This window comes from Lynx canadensis, chromosome B2 (genome assembly GCF_007474595.2).
Source record: "Lynx canadensis isolate LIC74 chromosome B2, mLynCan4.pri.v2, whole genome shotgun sequence".
Lineage (NCBI taxonomy): Eukaryota > Metazoa > Chordata > Mammalia > Carnivora > Felidae > Lynx > Lynx canadensis.
Window position 1 is genome coordinate 25,429,955 of NC_044307.1, and position 18,093 is coordinate 25,448,047.

The following is an 18,093-nucleotide window of genomic DNA, read 5'->3' on the forward strand; positions in this document are numbered from 1 at the left end:
TGTTGGCCTATAGTTGTCTTCCCTAATAGTAGGGAAAGCCTTTTCTGGTTTCGGTATCAGGATAATGCTGGCCTTATTAAATGAATTTGGGAGTGTTCTCTTCTGAGTTTGAGAAGGATTGGTATTAATTCTTTAAATGTTTGGTAAAATTCGCCAGTGAAGCCTTATGGTTCTGGCCTTTTCTTTGTTGAGAGATTTTTGATTACTAATTCAAGTAATTGGTCTATTCAGGTTTTTCTATTTCTTCCTGATTCAGGTTTTGTAAGTTTTATGTTTCTAAGAATTTTTCCATTTCTGCTAGGTTGTCCAGTTTATTGGTATATAGTTATTCATAGTAACCTCTTATGATCCTTTGAATTTCCTTTTTAAAATTTTTTTTTTTTAATTTTTTTTTTTTCAACGTTTATTTATTTTTGGGACAGAGAGAGACAGAGCATGAACGGGGGAGGAGCAGAGAGAGAGAGGGAGACACAGAATCAGAAACAGGCTCCAGGCTCTGAGCCATCAGCCCAGAGCCCGACGCGGAGCTCGAACTCACGGACCGCGAGATCGTGACCTGGCTGAAGTCGGACGCTTAACCGACTGTGCCACCCAGGCGCCCCTCCTTTTTAAATTTTTAAAAAAAATTTTTAAATTTATTTTTGAGAGAGAGAGAGATAGCATGAGCAGGGGAGGGACACAGAGAGAGGGAGGCACAGAATCCAAAGACAGGCTCCAGGCTCTGAGCTTTTAGCTCAGAGCCTGATGCATTTAGCGTTTAGCGCTTTAGCATTTCTTGTAAGTCAGATCTGGTGGTAATGAAATGTCTCAGCTTTTATTTGTGTGAGAAAATCTTTATAGCTTCTTTGTTTCTGAAGGAGAGCTTCATTGGCCATAGAATTGTTGACAGGTTTTGTTTGTTTCTTTGTTTTTCAATATTTTGAATGTCATTCCATTTTCTCCTGGCCTGAAAAGTTTCTGTTGAGAAATCTGTTCATAGTCTTACAAGGGTTCCCTTAAGGATGTAACTTCTCTATTTTCTCTTGCTGCTCTTAAAAATTCTTTCTTTGTTGACTATTCAATTATGGTTGTTGGTGTAGCCCTTATTCAGGTTCAAGCTATTTGGGGTCCTTTGGGTCTCATGGATGTAGACATCCATTTCTCTCCCCAAGTTTGGAAAGTTTTCAGCCATTATTGCTTTATTTTTTTTTTTATTTAAAAATTTTTTTTTCAACGTTTATTTATTTTTTTTGGGACAGAGAGAGACAGAGCATGAACGGGGGAGGGGCAGAGAGAGAGGGAGACACAGAATCGGAAACAGGCTCCAGGCTCTGAGCCATCAGCCCAGAGCCTGACATGGGGCTCGAACTCCTGGACCGCGAGATCGTGACCTGGCTGACATCGGACGCTTAACCGACTGCGCCACCCAGGCGCCCCCATTATTGCTTTAAATAAACTCCCTGTCGCTTTATTTCTCTTCTCCCTCTGGAATTCTCATAATGCAAATATTGTTTCTTTTTGTTGTGTCCTATAGTTCCTATGGACTTGCTTCACAGAAAATTTTTGTTTCTCCTAACTTTCAATGTCTAGTCCTCCAGATCACTGATTGTTTTGTCTGCATGAACAAGTCTACCCACTTACTTACTTACTTACTTACTTACTTATTTATTTATTATTCGAGAGAGAGTGCACAAGTTTTGGGAGAGGGGCAGAGGCGGGGAGAGAGAGAGAATCTCAAGCAGGCTCCACACTCAGCACGGAGCCCAATGCAGGGCTCAGTCCCATGACCCCAGGATTGTGATCTGAGCTGAAATCCAAGAGTCAGACACTGACTGAGCCACCCAGGTGCCTCAGGTCAAGTCTACCTTTGAAATTCCTGAATTCTTCAGTTCAGTTGTTGTACTTTCAACTCTAGGATTTCAGTTTTCTGGGGTTTTATGGTGGTTGTTATTTCCTTTCAGACTTCTCATTTTGTTCATGCATTGTTTCCCTAATTTTGTTTAGTTGTGTGTCACCATTTTCTTTTTGTTCACTAAGCTTCCTTAAAAGGATTTTTCTGATTTCTTTTTATGACAGTTTATAGATCTCCATTTATTTTAGGTCAGTTACTGGAGCTTTATTAGTTTCCTTTCATGGTCTCATATTTACCTGATTAATCATGATCTTGATTCCTTATGTTGGTATTTGTGCACTTGATGATGGGGTTCCTCTTCTAGACTTTATAGATTTGTTCTGGGAGACACAGCTCTCCACCAGTAAGCCCAGCTGGGTTTCTGGCTACATCTGCTGCTAATGTTTTGGGGCATGTAGGGCTTATTATTATGGTCTCTTTTGGGGTGAGGCAACTGTTTGAGCTCTGAAGATGGAAATGGTGGGGTACCACTGGCTAAGAACAGTTGGATAGGACTACTGGCTTGGTTCCCTACCTAAGTGAGGCTATAGGCTCAGCAGTTGCTTGCATTTTCTGGTCTGGCTTTGTAGATGGTCAGGACTGGGTACTATATTCAGTAGTAGTTGGGGCTGTGAATTAATAACTACCTGCCTTGGCAGGACAGCCAGCCAGAACCCAGGGACTATACAACTCATTGTTTGGGGGCTGAATCAGGCCAGAGCATGCACTGAGTTCCCTGCTCAGGTGAGGCCACTGGTTTCACTCTGCAGATGGTAGAAGGCACAGGCAGTGCTCTCTGTTCAAGTGCCTCTGTGTGTAGGGATGTTTTTCATGTGCTCTGGTTAGGTTCCCTGGTTGGAGAGGCTGAAGGCTATATTCAACAAGTGGGGCTATGAATAAAAATCCCTGTTCCAAGGCAGTGGGAGAAGCAGGTCTAGAGTTGGTAAAACTCTTTGTTTTTTTTTTTTTAAAGAGATAGAGAAGGAACAAAGGAGAGAGGGAGAAGGAGGGAGAGAGGGAGGAGAGAGAGAGAATCTTAAGCAGGCTCCACACCCAGTGTGGAGCCTGACACAAGGCAGGGCAGGATCTCATGACTCTGAGATCATGACCCAAGATGAAATCAGGAGTCAGACACTTAATCAGCTGAGCCACCCAGGGGCCCAAAACTCTTTGTTGTCTTAACTCAAGCTGATCCACACCCTAATTTCCCTGCTAAACAGGGCCACTGGCTTTACTCTGTAGATTCTCAGCTCTATCTGCCCTTCTCTTGGCTCAGCACCCCTGGGCTGCACAGCTCCCAGGAGTTGTCTCCAGCCCTTTTATTCAGGTGGGGCCAGAAGACACTCTCCACAGGCAGGTGGGGCTGTGATTCAGCTACCTTGCCTGGGTGGGAGAGGGAAGGCTGCTCCAAGTTAACCTTCAGTTTCCCAAACAGGCTGTCTGGTTGGGAGAGTCCTGGAGTTACCCTCAATCCTCTGTGAATTAATCCCACTGCCTCCGTACCTGGTACTGGCTTTGCTCTGGGGGCAGTCAGCTCTGCCTGCCCACTTCTCAGCTTGAGCACCACTGGGCAGCACAGCTTCCAGGAGTTGTCACCAGGCCTTCTGGTCAGATGGGGCTGGAAGGCACTCTCAGCAGCCATGGGTGGGGCTATGACTCAGCATCTTGCCCAGGCATGGGCAGACTGGGCTCTAGGGCTGGCAGAACTCCTCGTTTGATGATCTGAATCAGGCAGATCTCCACTCTGGTGTGGTCCCTGGTCAGAGTGCATCCCTGACTTAGTTCTATGGATGAGGAAAGCCTCCGGGTGGGATTACTATGTGGACACTGCGGGCATGAACTTGGTCTGCCAAGATCCATGTGCTGGTTGTCGCAAGCCCCTCCCCTCTTCTCCATCATGGATTCCCAGTGGTTGAGCCACGCAGATTCCACTGCAGTCTCTGTAGAGTGAGAGACGCTGAGGCGACCTCTCCATGTGCTGCCGCCCTGTCCTTTATTTTTATTTTTTTAATTGCAAATTATGCTCTGGAAATATTGGCATAGCAATTTATAGGATCATTTACACAGTATAGGAAGGAATACCTATCTTAGTCATTGTTGGAAATTAATGGTTTTTTAACTTTCAAAAATTGTGTTTTAAAAAGATATGTTGAATTTGCTCTCCACCTCTCCTTTTTTTTTTTTTTTTTTGGAAGTCTATATGCCTTAGTGATTGAACTCCAGTGCCATGCAGACCTGGTTTCTAGCCTTCACTCTACCATTTGTACAGCCTTGTGATAAAAGAGCAATGGCTCCATTTCTTTGCTTATCAAATGCTGATATTCTCAACCAGCTTTACAAGGTTATAAGAGTCATTTAGGAAAAGTACTAATATAGGTCCCAGTGTGTAGTATATACTCAAAAATGGGTATTTATTTTTTCTGAAGTTAAAACTTTTTTTTTTTAATAATTTTTTTTTTCAACGTTTATTTATTTTTGGGACTGAGAGAGACAGAGTATGAACGGGGGAGGGGCAGAGAGAGAGGGAGACACAGAATTGGAAACAGGCTCCAGGCTCGGAGCCATCAGCCCAGAGCCCGACGCGGGGCTCGAACTCACGGACCGCGAGATCGTGACCTGGCTGAAGTCGGACGCTTAACCGACTGCGCCACCCAGGCGCCCCTGAAGTTAAAACTTTTTAATGTAATCACTAGTTATTGTTCCTGTTTGAGGCACAAGGGAACTGTTTCTAACATTTTATCATCGATGATGGCTGATACTCCTTGTCACATTAAGGAAGTATAGGAAGTACCATTTTCTTTTTGTTTTAAGGACATTTATTATGAGTGGGCAATTCAGTTATTTCATGATTAACGTATTTTCTGCTATAAGATTATCCTGCATATCTGGAATAAGCCTACAACCATCATTGATTTCATGTTTCTTTCTTATTTAACAATTTTCATAGGACGTGGATATAACTTTTTTAAATGTTTTATTTATTTTTGAGAGAGAGAGAGCACAAGCGAGCATGAGCAGGGGAAGGGCAGAGAGAGAGGGAGACACAGAATCTGAAGCAGGCTCCAGGCTCCGAGCTGTCAGCACAGAGCCCGATGTGGGGCTTGAACCCACGAATGGTGAGATCACGACCTGAGCTGAAGTCTGCCGCAACCAACTGAGCCACCCAGGTGCCCTGAGTGTGAACATAATTTCATTTTTAACAGCTATCCGTCGTTGTCAGCTGAGAAATGGAATGCTGTTAGACTTCACCTTGGGCTTTGAAGAGTAAACTCCTCTCTGGCTCTTCTTTCTGCATTCATGTTAACAATAGACATCGAAGACGGCAGGGCACACAGATTACCTGGCCCCCTCTTCCTCATGCAGGGAGCAGGAACCAAGTAACACATTCAGAGTCCCAGAGCCGGAACTGAAAACCTCATCTCCCTCCTGATTTGTGCCTTTTCCTCTGAATGTCCTGGCTTGGTTTTTCCAGGGTCAGTGTTTAAAGCCAGAAGACTGAAGCTGCTTTATGTTGAGGAACTACTGCTCTTTGAGCTTTCTCAATTTGCTGAGGGGCTGGGTAGCCAGCATCAGTGGGGGCTGAGCCATCTTGGGGGCCAAGCCAGAGGTGTCCCTGTCCCCAGCTAAGAGGAAGATTTGTGTGGTGGGGGACCCACAGACACCTGCCTGAGTCTTGACATTGGATTGTGTTAGGAATGCTTGGGACTGTGCCTCTTGCCCTGTGGTACGTCCTCGTACCTAATTCTTCATTCTTAAACCTGTTTTCACAGTTGTTTCTCTTAAAATTGAGAAGCAGGCAGCACTTGCTGATGTAAAATCCAAATAAACAATATAATTTTTGCATCAGTTCCATCGAATAGCTACTTTTGTTTCTATTGATGTTCCCAAGGGTCTGCAAAATCTTGAAGTTATTTCTGTATCAACAAAGAATCCATTATTTCAGAAGAATTTTAATAAGGTGTATGTTCTATGTACTTCTCTTAGAAATTAGTAATTTCAGATATGTATGGAAAGTCTGAGCAAACCAGGAGTGCTCAGCACCCCAGCTATTCTCTATAGTGAATAAATAGAGTTTGCAAACAAAATGTTTAAAACAAGGATAGTAAATAAAATTTATCAGGTATGTAAGTTGCAATACTAGTTTCCTGTGGCTCTTGTAGCAGATTCCCGCAAGCTCAGCGCATTTGTTCTCTCATGCTTCCGGAGGCCTCAAGGCTGACAGGCTTCACTGAACAACACCGGGGTTTTGACAGGGTCGTGCTCTCCCCAGAGGCTGTAGCGGGGAGTCTGTCACCACCCCTTTTCCAGCTTCTAGAGATGCAGTTTTTGCATTCCTTGTTTGTCCCCACTTCCTCCAGTTTTCAAGCCAGCATGGTAGCATTTTGCTTCAGTCCCCACATTGCTTTCTTCATCAAATTCCTCTCTGCCTGCCTCTCATAAGGATACGTGTGATTCAATTTAGGGACCACTTGAATAATTCACGATGATCTCCCCACGTCAAGATCTTTCATTTAGGGGTGCCTGGGTGGCTCAGTCAGTTAAGTGTCAGGCTCTTGATTTTGGCTCAGGTCATGTTCTCATGGTTCCTGAGACTGAGCCCTGCATCAGGCTCTGTGCTGACAGTGAGGAGCCTGCTTGGGATTCTCTCTCTCCCTCTCTCTCTCTGTCTGTCCCTCCCCTGCTAGTGCTTTGTCTCTCTCTCTCTCTCTCAAAATAAACATGAAAAAAAAATCCTTTCTATAATCACATCTACAAAGTCTCTTTTGCTGTGTAAGGGAACATTCTCATGTTCCAAGGGTTAGTATGGGCATATCTTTGCTGCCCATATGCAGCCAACCACTGTAGTTATAATCATAAAGCCATCCTTGGGGAAGAATGGTTAACTCCTCATTCTCTTCACGGGGTCTTTCTGTTAGATGCCTCTTTCCCTTTCCCTTCTACACCATGAAGATGTCCCCTCTTGCCTCTCCCTTTCCTTGTTCTGTAGATTCCCCCCCATAGCTCAAATGAGTCATTTCCTCAATCTGGGGAAACGTAGTTTGTAAACTTCTGTAAGTGGTATCAGAGCAGGCAGGTGCTGCTTTCCCCAGAATCTGCTCCCCACCAGCCTGTTCTGCTGCATCTACAGCTGACTGACTGCTCGGACCCCTTGCTGCCTCTTGCCTTCTCTCTTGACCCCTCTGTGCTGTACTTCAGGCTCTTCCTGAAGTGGGGATATCTAGAGGAGCAGTGGAAAGACAATTTGCTGGCCCTGAGTTCAGCCTTAGCTATTCAGTTCCTTAGCCTGGAAACATCACTTCACTTCTGTGAACTTCAGATCCCCCATGGCAAAGGGGGAGTCAATAATAGGTCTTTCTAAAGACCTACTGTGCTTTAACCTGCTTGAAGACTCTCACATCCACCCTATCCCTGACTGCCCAGAACTATTCCTCCTCTGGACCCTGCCTAGGCCACCAGGGATGTGGCCACATGCCCTACATGCCCAATATGTGCTGTCTGACCCCTGACCTCTGAAGCCTGTAACCAGAGGCGGCCATGGGCAGGCACCTGCTATCCAGTGCCCTTGTCCAGAACAAAGGGCAAGAAGGCCTGGGCCTGTGGGCAGTAACAGATCTGGGGAACGTGGCCCTGGGTTTGGACTTTGACACAAGCACAGGTTTCATAGAAGGAGAATTGAAGGTCAAAAGTCCTTGTTTTTAAGGCATTTGTATGACTTCATATGTGGTTTGATTTATCTCTTATCTTCAGGCCACAGGCTACCCTAAAATTGGGTTCCTCTTTCCCACATGATAAAAGCATTCAACCATATTTTTTTTGTGTGTGTAACCTTGTGGTTGGATTTATCATTTGAATGGTTTTTAAATTATAAAACAACACATATAAGCCCCACATCATGCCAAACAATACAGAAATAGAAGCAAAAGCCAATTAAGTCCTTTCTTGGTCCCACCCCCAGGAAGTAACTCAGGTAAGCTGTCAAGTGTGCAACCTTCCACGCTTTCTCTGTGCTCACAGATAAGTGCACGTAGCAGTCCCCTGCTCCCCCCCCCCACAAAACAGGATTGTATTATTAATATCATTGTTTGTTTGTTTTTTTTTTTCATGTAATATTAGAAACATGCAAAATAATTTTGAGGGCCCCCAAAAGAAATAGAGTTTTGTGTAGGTACCCATTTGCCCACTGAACCAAAATGGTAACTATTAATAACAGAGTGAAATACAGTCAGCATGTAAGCCTGTACTTATGTGATACTGATTTTAAATCTGTTGTTTCAGGCTCACCATCATGGATACTCTTTCAGAAGCAAACGGCACCTTTGCCTTAAGTCTGCTGAAAAAGCTGGGTGAAGACAACTCGAAAAATGTGTTTTTCTCGCCCATGAGCATCTCTTCTGCCCTGTCCATGGTCTTCATGGGCGCCAAGGGAAACACTGCAGCCCAGATGGCCCAGGTATGTACCTGAAGCTACTTCTGGGCAACCATAAATGCCATTAATTTGTCAGTTGGGCTGGTCCTCCACTTTCACATCCAGGCTTTGCTCTTGACAGATCCCTCTGCTGGTGTTGCAGGATGGGGACAGAGAGTTAGCCCTGCGCGAGTGGGCACCCCGGAATGGGTGTCTCAGATCTGTTGGGGAGGAAGTGGTGTGCTCCATTTAGAAGAATGAGTGATCTCACTACCCCTGATGATAGTTTATACATGAGTTTGAGTTTTTGAGTAGGGGTAAAGTCACAAGGTTCAAGTTGAGTTCTGTGATATATTTTGGATATTGTCACTTGCTTTTCAATTATTAGAAATTAAAAAAAAAATTTTAATGTTTATTTATTTTTGAGAGAGAGAGAGAGAGAGACAAAGTGTGAGTGGGGGAGGGGCAGAGAGAGAGGGAGACACAGAATCCAAAGCAGGCTCCAGGCTCTGAGCTTCCAGCACAGAGCCTGATGCAGGACTGGAACCTACAAACTGTGAGATCATGACCTTAGCCGAAGTCGGACACTTAACCGACTAAGCCACCCAGGCACCCCAATTATTAGAAATTTTTGTTTTAATTTTCTCATTTAAGTGTAAAACCTTCTTAGAGTGGCACTTGTCAGCCAAAAATGTTTTCAGTAGTATTTCAGTTGTTTCTTATTGAGTAACAGCACCGTAAAACTTAGTGGCTTAAGATGATAATTACTGTTATAGGATTCTGAATGTGTTGGGTGATGCCTCCGCTCCACTCGGTCCCAGCTGGGTCACTGGTGTGGGGTCTTGGGCCTCTTCCATGTGGCTTCTTCCTCCATGTGCTGTCTCCTCCCTTCGGCTTCTACGTGGTGTCTCCTTGACAGGGTAGCCTGAGCATCCTTACAGGACAGTACCCAGCTTCCAAGAGGAACAGCTTAAATGTACAAATGCTTATCAAGCCTCTGGTACGTCATGTTTGCTAACGTGCTGTTGGCTGACACCAGTCAGGTGGCCAAGTCCAAAGTCAGCCAAAGAGGGGCTGTATAACGATGTGAATACTGAAGGCATTAACTCATTGGGTTACTGATGACTGCCGTGGTCTGCCCTTTGGCCCCTAGTGATTCCCAGTCCTCCACAGGTAAGGTACACTTACCCCCTTCCCAAGACCCCAGAGGGTCCAGTCTTGGGCTTGAAGTCCAGGAGGAGCAGGGCTATGAGGTTGTTTAGTATGGTTCCTGGGTGCAGAGTTTTGTGACATTCTCTTCAAAAATGGCAGGGGGATGTCTGAGTCTGCTAGTGGTGCTATAACAAGGTACCACAGATTGAGGGGCCTAAAGAACAGAAGTGTATTTCCTCGCCGTTCTGGAGCCTGGAAGTGTGAGATCGAGATGTTGGCAGAGTTTTTCCTCTAAACAGTTGTGGGGTTTCTATGTGTCAATTTATAATTGACATAGTGATATAAATGATAATATGCACAAACCTGTTTGAGGCAGGACTCTGTGTTGGCCTGGGATGAGAGTACTGGCTGACAATGTCCTTAAGATGCTCAGAAGCCCCTTTGTCTAGCTGAGTGGGTCTGTGAGGCACTTAGTCTGCCTTCATCTTTCTCAGGTTTTAATAAAGTAGAACTTGATCCTGCCTTGAAGCCCATACCTTGGACTTGATCTTTGTTCTGAGGCCATTTCTCACATTTAGAATCATTTGCCAGCTGGAGAGGCTGGGAATAAGAAACCTTTTAATTTTCTACTCACCAAGTCTTAGGTTGGAAAATTTTCCTTTAAATTCTGCTTGAAAATGAAATAATTCCTAGGGGAGCCTAGGTGGCTCAGTCGGTTAAGCCTCTGACTTCAGCTCAGGTCATGATCTTGCATTTTGGGAGTTTGAGCCCCGTGTCGGGCTCTGTGCTAACAGCTCAGAGCCTGGAGTCTGCTTCGGATTCTGTGTCTCCTTTTCTCTCTGCCCCTCCGCTGCACACTCTCTGTCTCTCTCTCCCTCTCAAAAATAAAATAAACATTAAAAAAATAAAAAAAAAAAAAGAAAATGAAACAATTCCTTCTTTACTTCTTCTTTCCCTTCCTGTACTCTATCCTAGGCAGCTACAAGCCCCATTCCTTCTGGACATCTACTTAGCCAGATACCTGGTTTGTTGGGGAAACGCCCAACCTTCCTCGCCACTGCACGTTACAATCTCTTCTGCTGGGACATGCCAGGAGCCCCTTTTCTCCAGCCACTGCTAGTGATTTCTTCAGTGGCTTTCTAGCCTCTGCTTACCATCTCCTCACTCTCCTTCCTCCCGGCCTTTGCCAGCTGCCTGGGCCCAAAGCTGCTGCCATGTTTTGGATGTTGTCAGGGCAGAAGTCCATGTCTGGATTGCTGCATGAACTTCTATGGCTACAAAACAAATTGTCCAAGACTTAGTGGTTGGAAATAGCAAAGGCTGATTATTTCTCAGATTCTGTGGTCTGACCCACATGGTGTCAGCTGGGATCACGCATGATCTAGGAAGGCCTCTATCATGTGTCTGGGGCCTCCATTCTCCTATAGGTAGTTCCCCCATGTGGTGTCAGCTCTCCAGGACTTTCCATGTGGCCTCTAGCGGGATACCCCGGGCTTCCTCACATCATGGTGGCTGGGGTATGAGAGATTAAATATGGAGCTGCCAGACCTTGTAAGGCCCCGGCCTGGAATAGTGTCCCTTCTGCATTCTAGTGGCCAGACCCCATCACAGCACCAGCCAGACCCAAGGATGGATGGGAGAGGCCAGACCTTTCAGTATGAGGAGCGGCCTGTGTTTGCAGAGATGGGAGGCCTGTTGGCAGCCTTATTTGCAGCCCTATAGAGCACATAGAATACGGTGTGTGAAGGGGCACTGCCACTGATGCCAGTGCGGGCAGTGCCCTGACTCCTTGCAGAAAGTGCTGGAGGATGGCAAACTGGGTGGCTTTCGAGCTGCTTTTTGTCTTCAACTGGATCCATCTTCTTTTAAGCTCTAGTTAGGATCTGTACAGTTCTTAGGTGGAGTTTGGTGTTGTATCCATTTCCTGCAGTCAAGGCACACTTAAGTTAGGTATTTGTATTCTGTTTTTCATTTCAGACACTTTCTTTAAGTAAGAGCAGCGGAGGAGGTGATGTCCACCAGGGGTTCCAGTCGCTTCTTACTGAAATCAACAGGACTGATGCACGGTACTTGCTTAGAACTGCCAACAGGCTCTTTGGAGAGAAGTCTTATGATTTCCTCTCAGTAAGTCATACTTGCTGTTTTTGACTAAGAAAGTAAAGACACCGGGGTAGTGGGGAGGAGGGGTCACGCAGTATAGCAGAAAGCCTGTGGGTTATGAATTCATACAGGTGCACATGAACTCAGGTCTCCACTTACTAACTTCATGCATTCCCTTGAACCCTGTTTCAGTTTTAATCTTCTGTAAAATGAGCCTTATAACAAATAATGTCCAGATTTTTGTGAGGCTTCGATGAGACAATTACAAAAGAACTAACATGGAACAAACACAATTCAAAGTGAATTGGCTGAAACAAAGAAGTGATCAAAATGAGTATTTCTAATCATTGTTTTCTATATATCAATAATTTTTTATGCATTATGATACTTGTTCAACTTTTTACACATGTAAATATTTCTATTGTTTTTTCCAGTGCAGAATTTTTGTAAAGTTACTTGTCTAATTATACTGGTTCTGTTTATTTATAGTGCTTTAATGCTTTTTATCATTTTTCAAAAACTACTCAAGTAATATGTGAGTATGTGAGTATATGTTTGTTGCATGATGACTATATTCTTGTTACATAAAAATGCAAATAAAGCACTCAAAGCAAGAGTCCTCACACCCACTTCCACACCTCATCATTCCCCTCCCCGGTGTAAGCTTTCATAGATCTGATGTGTATCCCCCGTACATATACAAATCTGTTGTGTGGGTTTTTCTCTACGTCATGTCATTATACCAAAGTATTATTTTGTACTTGTTTCTTTTCACCCAACACTGTGTCTTAAATTCTTTGCATATATGAGGATCTACCTCACTCTGTTTAACTGTTATCTGCTATTCTTAAGTATGGATGTACTGAAACATACTTAGTACGCCATTCCCCCACTGATGGGCATTCAGACAGTGAATGTTAGTGTACATGACTCCTGTGCCCTATGTACATGTGTTACTCTAAGATGGATTTGTAGCAGGGAGGAAGGGAGTGAAGCTTTGAAGCTATAGCAAATATTGAAATTGTCCAGAGTACTGTAGCCATTTACATTCTCTCTAGGGGTACCAGCGGAGTGCTCATTTCAACTCTTCATCATCAACACTGCATGTTGTTAACCTCTTAAATTTTTATTATTAAGAGATTGATCATCTTTCCTTATGTTTATTGGAAATTTGTATCTTTTCTGAGAATTTTCTTGACATACTTTTTATTGGGCTTTTTCTTACTGATTTATTCTTTTTCTATGTTTGGGATATCAATCTTATTCTATTACATGATTTTTTTTCAGTTTTTAAACTTGCTTCAGACTCACTGTTTTAAAATATTTGGAGTAAAGTAAATGTAGTCAAGCACGAGGTCAAATAATGCTAAGATTTGTTCACTATGGTGTGAATTTTTTACAGCCTGTTTTACTTATTTTTTTCAGTCTTAGCTACTTCCTAGGCTGTTGCCTCATCTTTTTATAAGCCTTTGGTATAAAGAAGAAACAAAACTTCCAATAAACACAAAGAATTGGCTGATTTTCTTTAATTTACTTTCTTTTCTGATGGATATTTTTAAGAAATCATTGATGTTTCAAATCTTATTTTGATATTGAAATATAAGATAGAGGGTTTAGGAGTGTTCCTCAATAATTTCTTATCAATTTAGTGTTCCAAGAATCCAATACCAATCACAACTAATAATTAGATATTCCCTCAGTTTGACTAGTCATTGCTTATAAAATAGTAATTTAAATAGCAAACAATTATTTTCAAGTTTGTTTAAAAGTTATAGAAATTGAAACAAACATATGAACACAGGGGAAAGGAAGGAAAAATAAGATACAAACATAGAGGGAGACAAACCATAACAGACTCTTAAATACAGAGAACAAACTGAGGATTGCTGGAGGGGTGTGGGAGGGGGATGGGCTAAATGGGTGATGGGCATTAAGGAGAGCACTTGTTGGGAGGGGCACTGGATGTTATATATAAGTGATGAATCTCTCAATTCTATTCCTGAAATCATGATTACGCCATATGTTAACTAACTTGGATTTAAATAAATAAAAAGTTGTAGAAATCACCCAAGGATCAATACACGAGTGCCCAGTTTGCCTCCAGACTATTTTCTTAGATTGAGAGACTGAAAACATTTTCAAAGGCATTGAGCAATAGCAGAGCAGCAAAGTGGGGGGAGCACAAAGTATCTGAGGACTAAGTAAAACGATATACCTAGATCACTTAGTGCAGTGTCTGCGACATGCTGAGATTTCGTAAAACAGCATTGATGATAAGAATTCATCTGGTCCTCGGATGGATGCCGAATCCTCATTTACAGGGAAAGGCAAGGAAGCTTAGAGAAACAAAGTGACTTTTTAAAGGCCACGCAGCTAATAAGTTGCAGGACTTGTGTTTGTAGCTACATTACTGTGCCACGTGACCTCTCTGACACTATATCAAAGGAGCAATGTGAAATCCTGTAATAGAAAAACAGTCCTGAAAAGGGAAATTAAATATTTAGCTGTAAGCTGGTCAAAAGAAGGATTGGGAAACCATTCCATAGCATGCTTTCCACACATTAGTTATTTCACTCCATTTACTCTCTATCAGATTTTCTGCTTTTATATGGCATAAAGTATTTGTTCACTAATGTCATCATCATTTAATAGACTTTGTTAACATGATACAGTTTATACTTTTTTTTGAGAGCTGCTCATTCTCTAAAACTGAGCCATCCAAAATGGTAGCCACTAGACACATGTAGCTATTTAAATTTCAGTGTAAATAATTAAAATTACAGTTCAGTATTCAGTTCCTCAGTGGCACTGCCAATATTCCAAGCATTCAATAGCAGCACGTGGCACTGTTTTGGGCAGTGCAGATTTGGAACATTGCCCTCATCACAGAACGTTGTAGTGGGAGGGGTGGTGTAGAATCATACACTTTCCACCATTGTATGGAACAGCAGGCCCTTGTTTCCAGTCCATTGTTCTGAAATGCACAGGCAGCTGTGGCTCTTGCTGTGGGCAGGACTCACAGAGCAAACGCAGCGGCTTGTCAGGAACGACACTCTGTAGTAGCTGCGTCTCCGTGTCTTTGTACTTACCTCACTGATGTGCAGTTAATCCCTCAAAGAATCTGGTAGTTATTGATATTTGATGTTCAGACAACTGTTTTACTTGGTTTAGAAGCTAAGTTTAAACGTAGCTGAAAAACGAGAAATTGGATTTTCAGTTAATTCCTCATATTTATTTGTACGTTACGTATGTAAATCAAAATTACCTACATTCTGATTTGGTGCAGTGAAGAAGTAAGCTGTAAGTGTTGATTATTTCTGCAGCCATGTGATGATGTTGCTCTGTTTCTCCTAGTCTTTCAAAGACTCCTGCCGTAAATTCTACCAGGCAGAGATGGAAGAGCTCGACTTTATCAACGCTACAGAAGAGTCCAGGGAACACATCAACACCTGGGTAGCCGAAAAGACGGAAGGTGAAAATACACCGTTGCTCTATCTTAATAGTAGCTTAGTTGGTCTCACTGTCCTCTTTCACAAGACCATCAAAATGTAAAGAGGAATGATGCTTTTCTCTAAATAACGTAAATTTTTAAAATCTGCTTCTGAAATACTGTCAGTGTATGCTGATTTTCTCTAGCTCTTCCCTGTTTTTGTCAATGTGTCTGTGATGTCTCTCAGTACTCGGTACAGCTGTTCCAGAATGATCCACTTTGTTGCCATTGTTGTTGTTAATGTTAATGTACAGTAAAGAAAAAGCCAGATACAGGTCTCATCCTGTATAGTTACCGTGCGTTATTGCAGGATCCTTGGTTAGGCCCTTATTCACCTGCAGCTCTTAAACTCTTCTGTGTACTCCTAGCCTCTCACCTTTCTGACCATTAAATCTCTTTCTTCAAGGGAGCAAGCATTCCCTTCTGTCCAACTTGTGAATTCAGCCTGCACATACTTCTTTGTTCATCTTATGTTTTCTTCAAGGCATGGTATTTTTCTTACCAGGGCTTTTTAAGTTTTTGTTGCTACTGTTGTTATAAGGACCAGAATCCCCTTATGTGGTTATATTTGGGGGACTGTGAACTCCTTTATCTGTGTACCTCACAAGGGGATTGCCCAATCTAAATATTATCCCTGATGGATGCATCAGGAAACTCTTTTTTTTTTTTAATTTAAATTTGAGTTAGTTAACATACAGCGTAATATTAGTTTCAGGTGTACAGTATACTGATTCGACACTTCTGTGCATTTCTCAGTGCTCATCGAGATAAGTGTTCTTTTAATCCCGTTTACCTGTTTCAACTTGTCCCCTGCCCACATCCCACTGGTAACCATCAGTTCTGTATAGTTAAGAGTATGTTGTTTTGGTTTGTCTCTCCCTCTCTTTTTTCCCCTTTGTTCCTTTCTTTTGTTTCTTGGATTCCACATATCAGTGAGATCACATGGTATTTGTCTTTCTCTGACCATCAGGAAATTCATTGATTCTTTAATTCTTCTTTTCAGGTAAAATTACACAGTTGTTATCTCCAGGTTCAGTTGACCCAGTGACGAACCTGATTCTCGTGAATGCCATCTATTTCAAAGGAAACTGGGATAGTCAGTTTAACAAAAGCCAGACCACAGAAAGACCGTTTAAAGTCAGCAAGGTAAATATTTCACATTAACAAAGGAGATTCTTGGAAACAGTCCCTGTGTTCACCCTGGTTTTTAAAACATGCAAGAAAGCTCATCTCAAGTAGCTTGTGGCCTATATGGCCTTCAGCAGTCCAGCATAAGGGCTCCCCATCACGCCTTCCCTTTCTCCTTTGCTGTGTCATCAAAAGTAGCTCTGAACTCAGAGGCTTCCGGTCTGGCTCCCCATGTCACCTGCCATACTGTTGCCAGGTGTTCTGTTTACAGTCACAAATCTGACGTCAGTTGTCAGTCTTAAGGTCTTTTTGGCTTTCTAGAACTTTTGAGATAAAGTTTGGACCAAAATATGTATATAAGGTTCTTTGCAGACCTGGATCCTACCCATTTATCTCCATTTCTCTGTCTTAATTGCCATGAGTACCTATATATTCCTTCCTTTCCAGGAGCATCTGGAAACCTTCCCTAACAGTCCTCCTTCCCCGCGGGGATTTCTGTCCCACTCCTCTCAGTGGCCACAGTGCCCCCTGTGGGTCCTCAGGGTAGCACTGCAGAGGTTGGATACCCAGCACCACCTGAGGAGGGCAGATAGATGGCTGTCTCACAAGTGCCGGGCATGTAGTTGGTACTCAATAAATACTGAACAGATGTCCCATCTGCAGTCTTGTTTGGATGATAAGGATAACAAACACTAATTTTTGTTTAAAAACAAGCAAACAAAAGGACATGTATATAGGATAGACATCAGGTTGAGCTATCCCCACATTTGAAGAGGTTTTTTGTGGTGGCCTTATATCTTTTCTGTCACCGAATCTAGTATATTCTTTCTTTTTAAATTATCTTTAACTGTAGAGATTTTTGCACATACACCTTAAGTAGACAGAAGAAATCAATTACAGCCTGTTCTGGATCACTGACCATGAGTTAGATCTTCTAAGCAGACATGAGCCTGAACTTTCAGTTTCTCAAGAAATGTATTTTCCTTTGAGCTTTATTCTTTAAAGAAAAAAACTTTTTTTTACATTTATTTTTGAGAGACAAAGAGAGCACAATCAGGGGAGGGGCAGAGAGAGAAGGAAACACAGAATCCGAAGCAGGCTCCAAGCTCTGAGCGAGCTCTTAGCACAGAGCCTGATTTGGGGCTTGAACCCATGAACCATGAGATCATGACCTGAGCCAAAGTTGGATGCTCAACCGACTGAGCCATGCAGGTACTCCTATTCTTTTTTTTTTTTTTTTTAATTTTTTTAATGTTTACTTTTGAAGGAGGGAGGCAGAATACGAGTGGGGGAGGGACAGAGAGAGAAGGAGACACAGAATCCCAAGCAGGCTCCAGGTTCCAGGCGCCAAGCTGTCAGCACAGAGCCCGACACAGGGCTCGAACCCATGAGCTGTGACATCAGGATCTGAGCTGAAGTCAGATGCTTAACTGACTGAGTCACCCAGCTGCCCCCCTTTGAGCTTTATTCTGAAATGAGTTGCCCTGTTTTCACCTGGGGAAATTATTTCTTTCCTTGAAATTAATCTTTTTTTTTTTTTTCAATGTTTATTTATTTTTGGGACAGAGACAGAGCATGAACGGGGGAGGGGTAGAGAGAGAGGGAGACACAGAATCGGAAATAGGCTCCAGGCTCTGAGCCATCAGCCCAGAGCCCGACGTGGGGCTCGAACTCACGGACCGCGAGATTGTGACCTGGCTGAAGTCGGACGCTTAACCGACTGCGCCACCCAGGTGCCCCGAAATTAATCTTTAATAAGATGTATATTAGGACTTGATTCATGGAAAGTTCATGTCCCCTAGCAGAGACCTGCAGGTGGGCAGGGAGTAGGGCTGCTGGGGTACCGGGGTGGCAGGCGCTCCCAGGGAACCAACTGTCTCTCTTCCTGCTCTGCTATGCTTAGCACGTGGCCCTTTTTCAGGGTCACCGTCATGGTATCTGTCATCC

General features: G+C 43.2%; 1 protein-coding gene across 4 annotated transcripts in view; it reads left to right on the plus strand.

The window, feature by feature from the left end:
• SERPINB6 (serpin family B member 6) overlaps window positions 1-18,093 on the plus strand; it is a 47,022-nt gene that overhangs the window by 25,846 nt on the left and 3,083 nt on the right. For all 4 annotated transcript variants that reach the window (XM_030314951.1, XM_030314953.1, XM_030314952.2 and 1 more), the window contains exons 2-5: window positions 8,147-8,321; window positions 11,406-11,552; window positions 14,883-15,000; window positions 16,022-16,164. In XM_030314951.1, coding sequence (XP_030170811.1) covers window positions 8,147-8,321; window positions 11,406-11,552; window positions 14,883-15,000; window positions 16,022-16,164 — 583 coding nt within the window. The remainder of the gene's footprint in view (window positions 1-8,146; window positions 8,322-11,405; window positions 11,553-14,882; window positions 15,001-16,021; window positions 16,165-18,093) is intronic.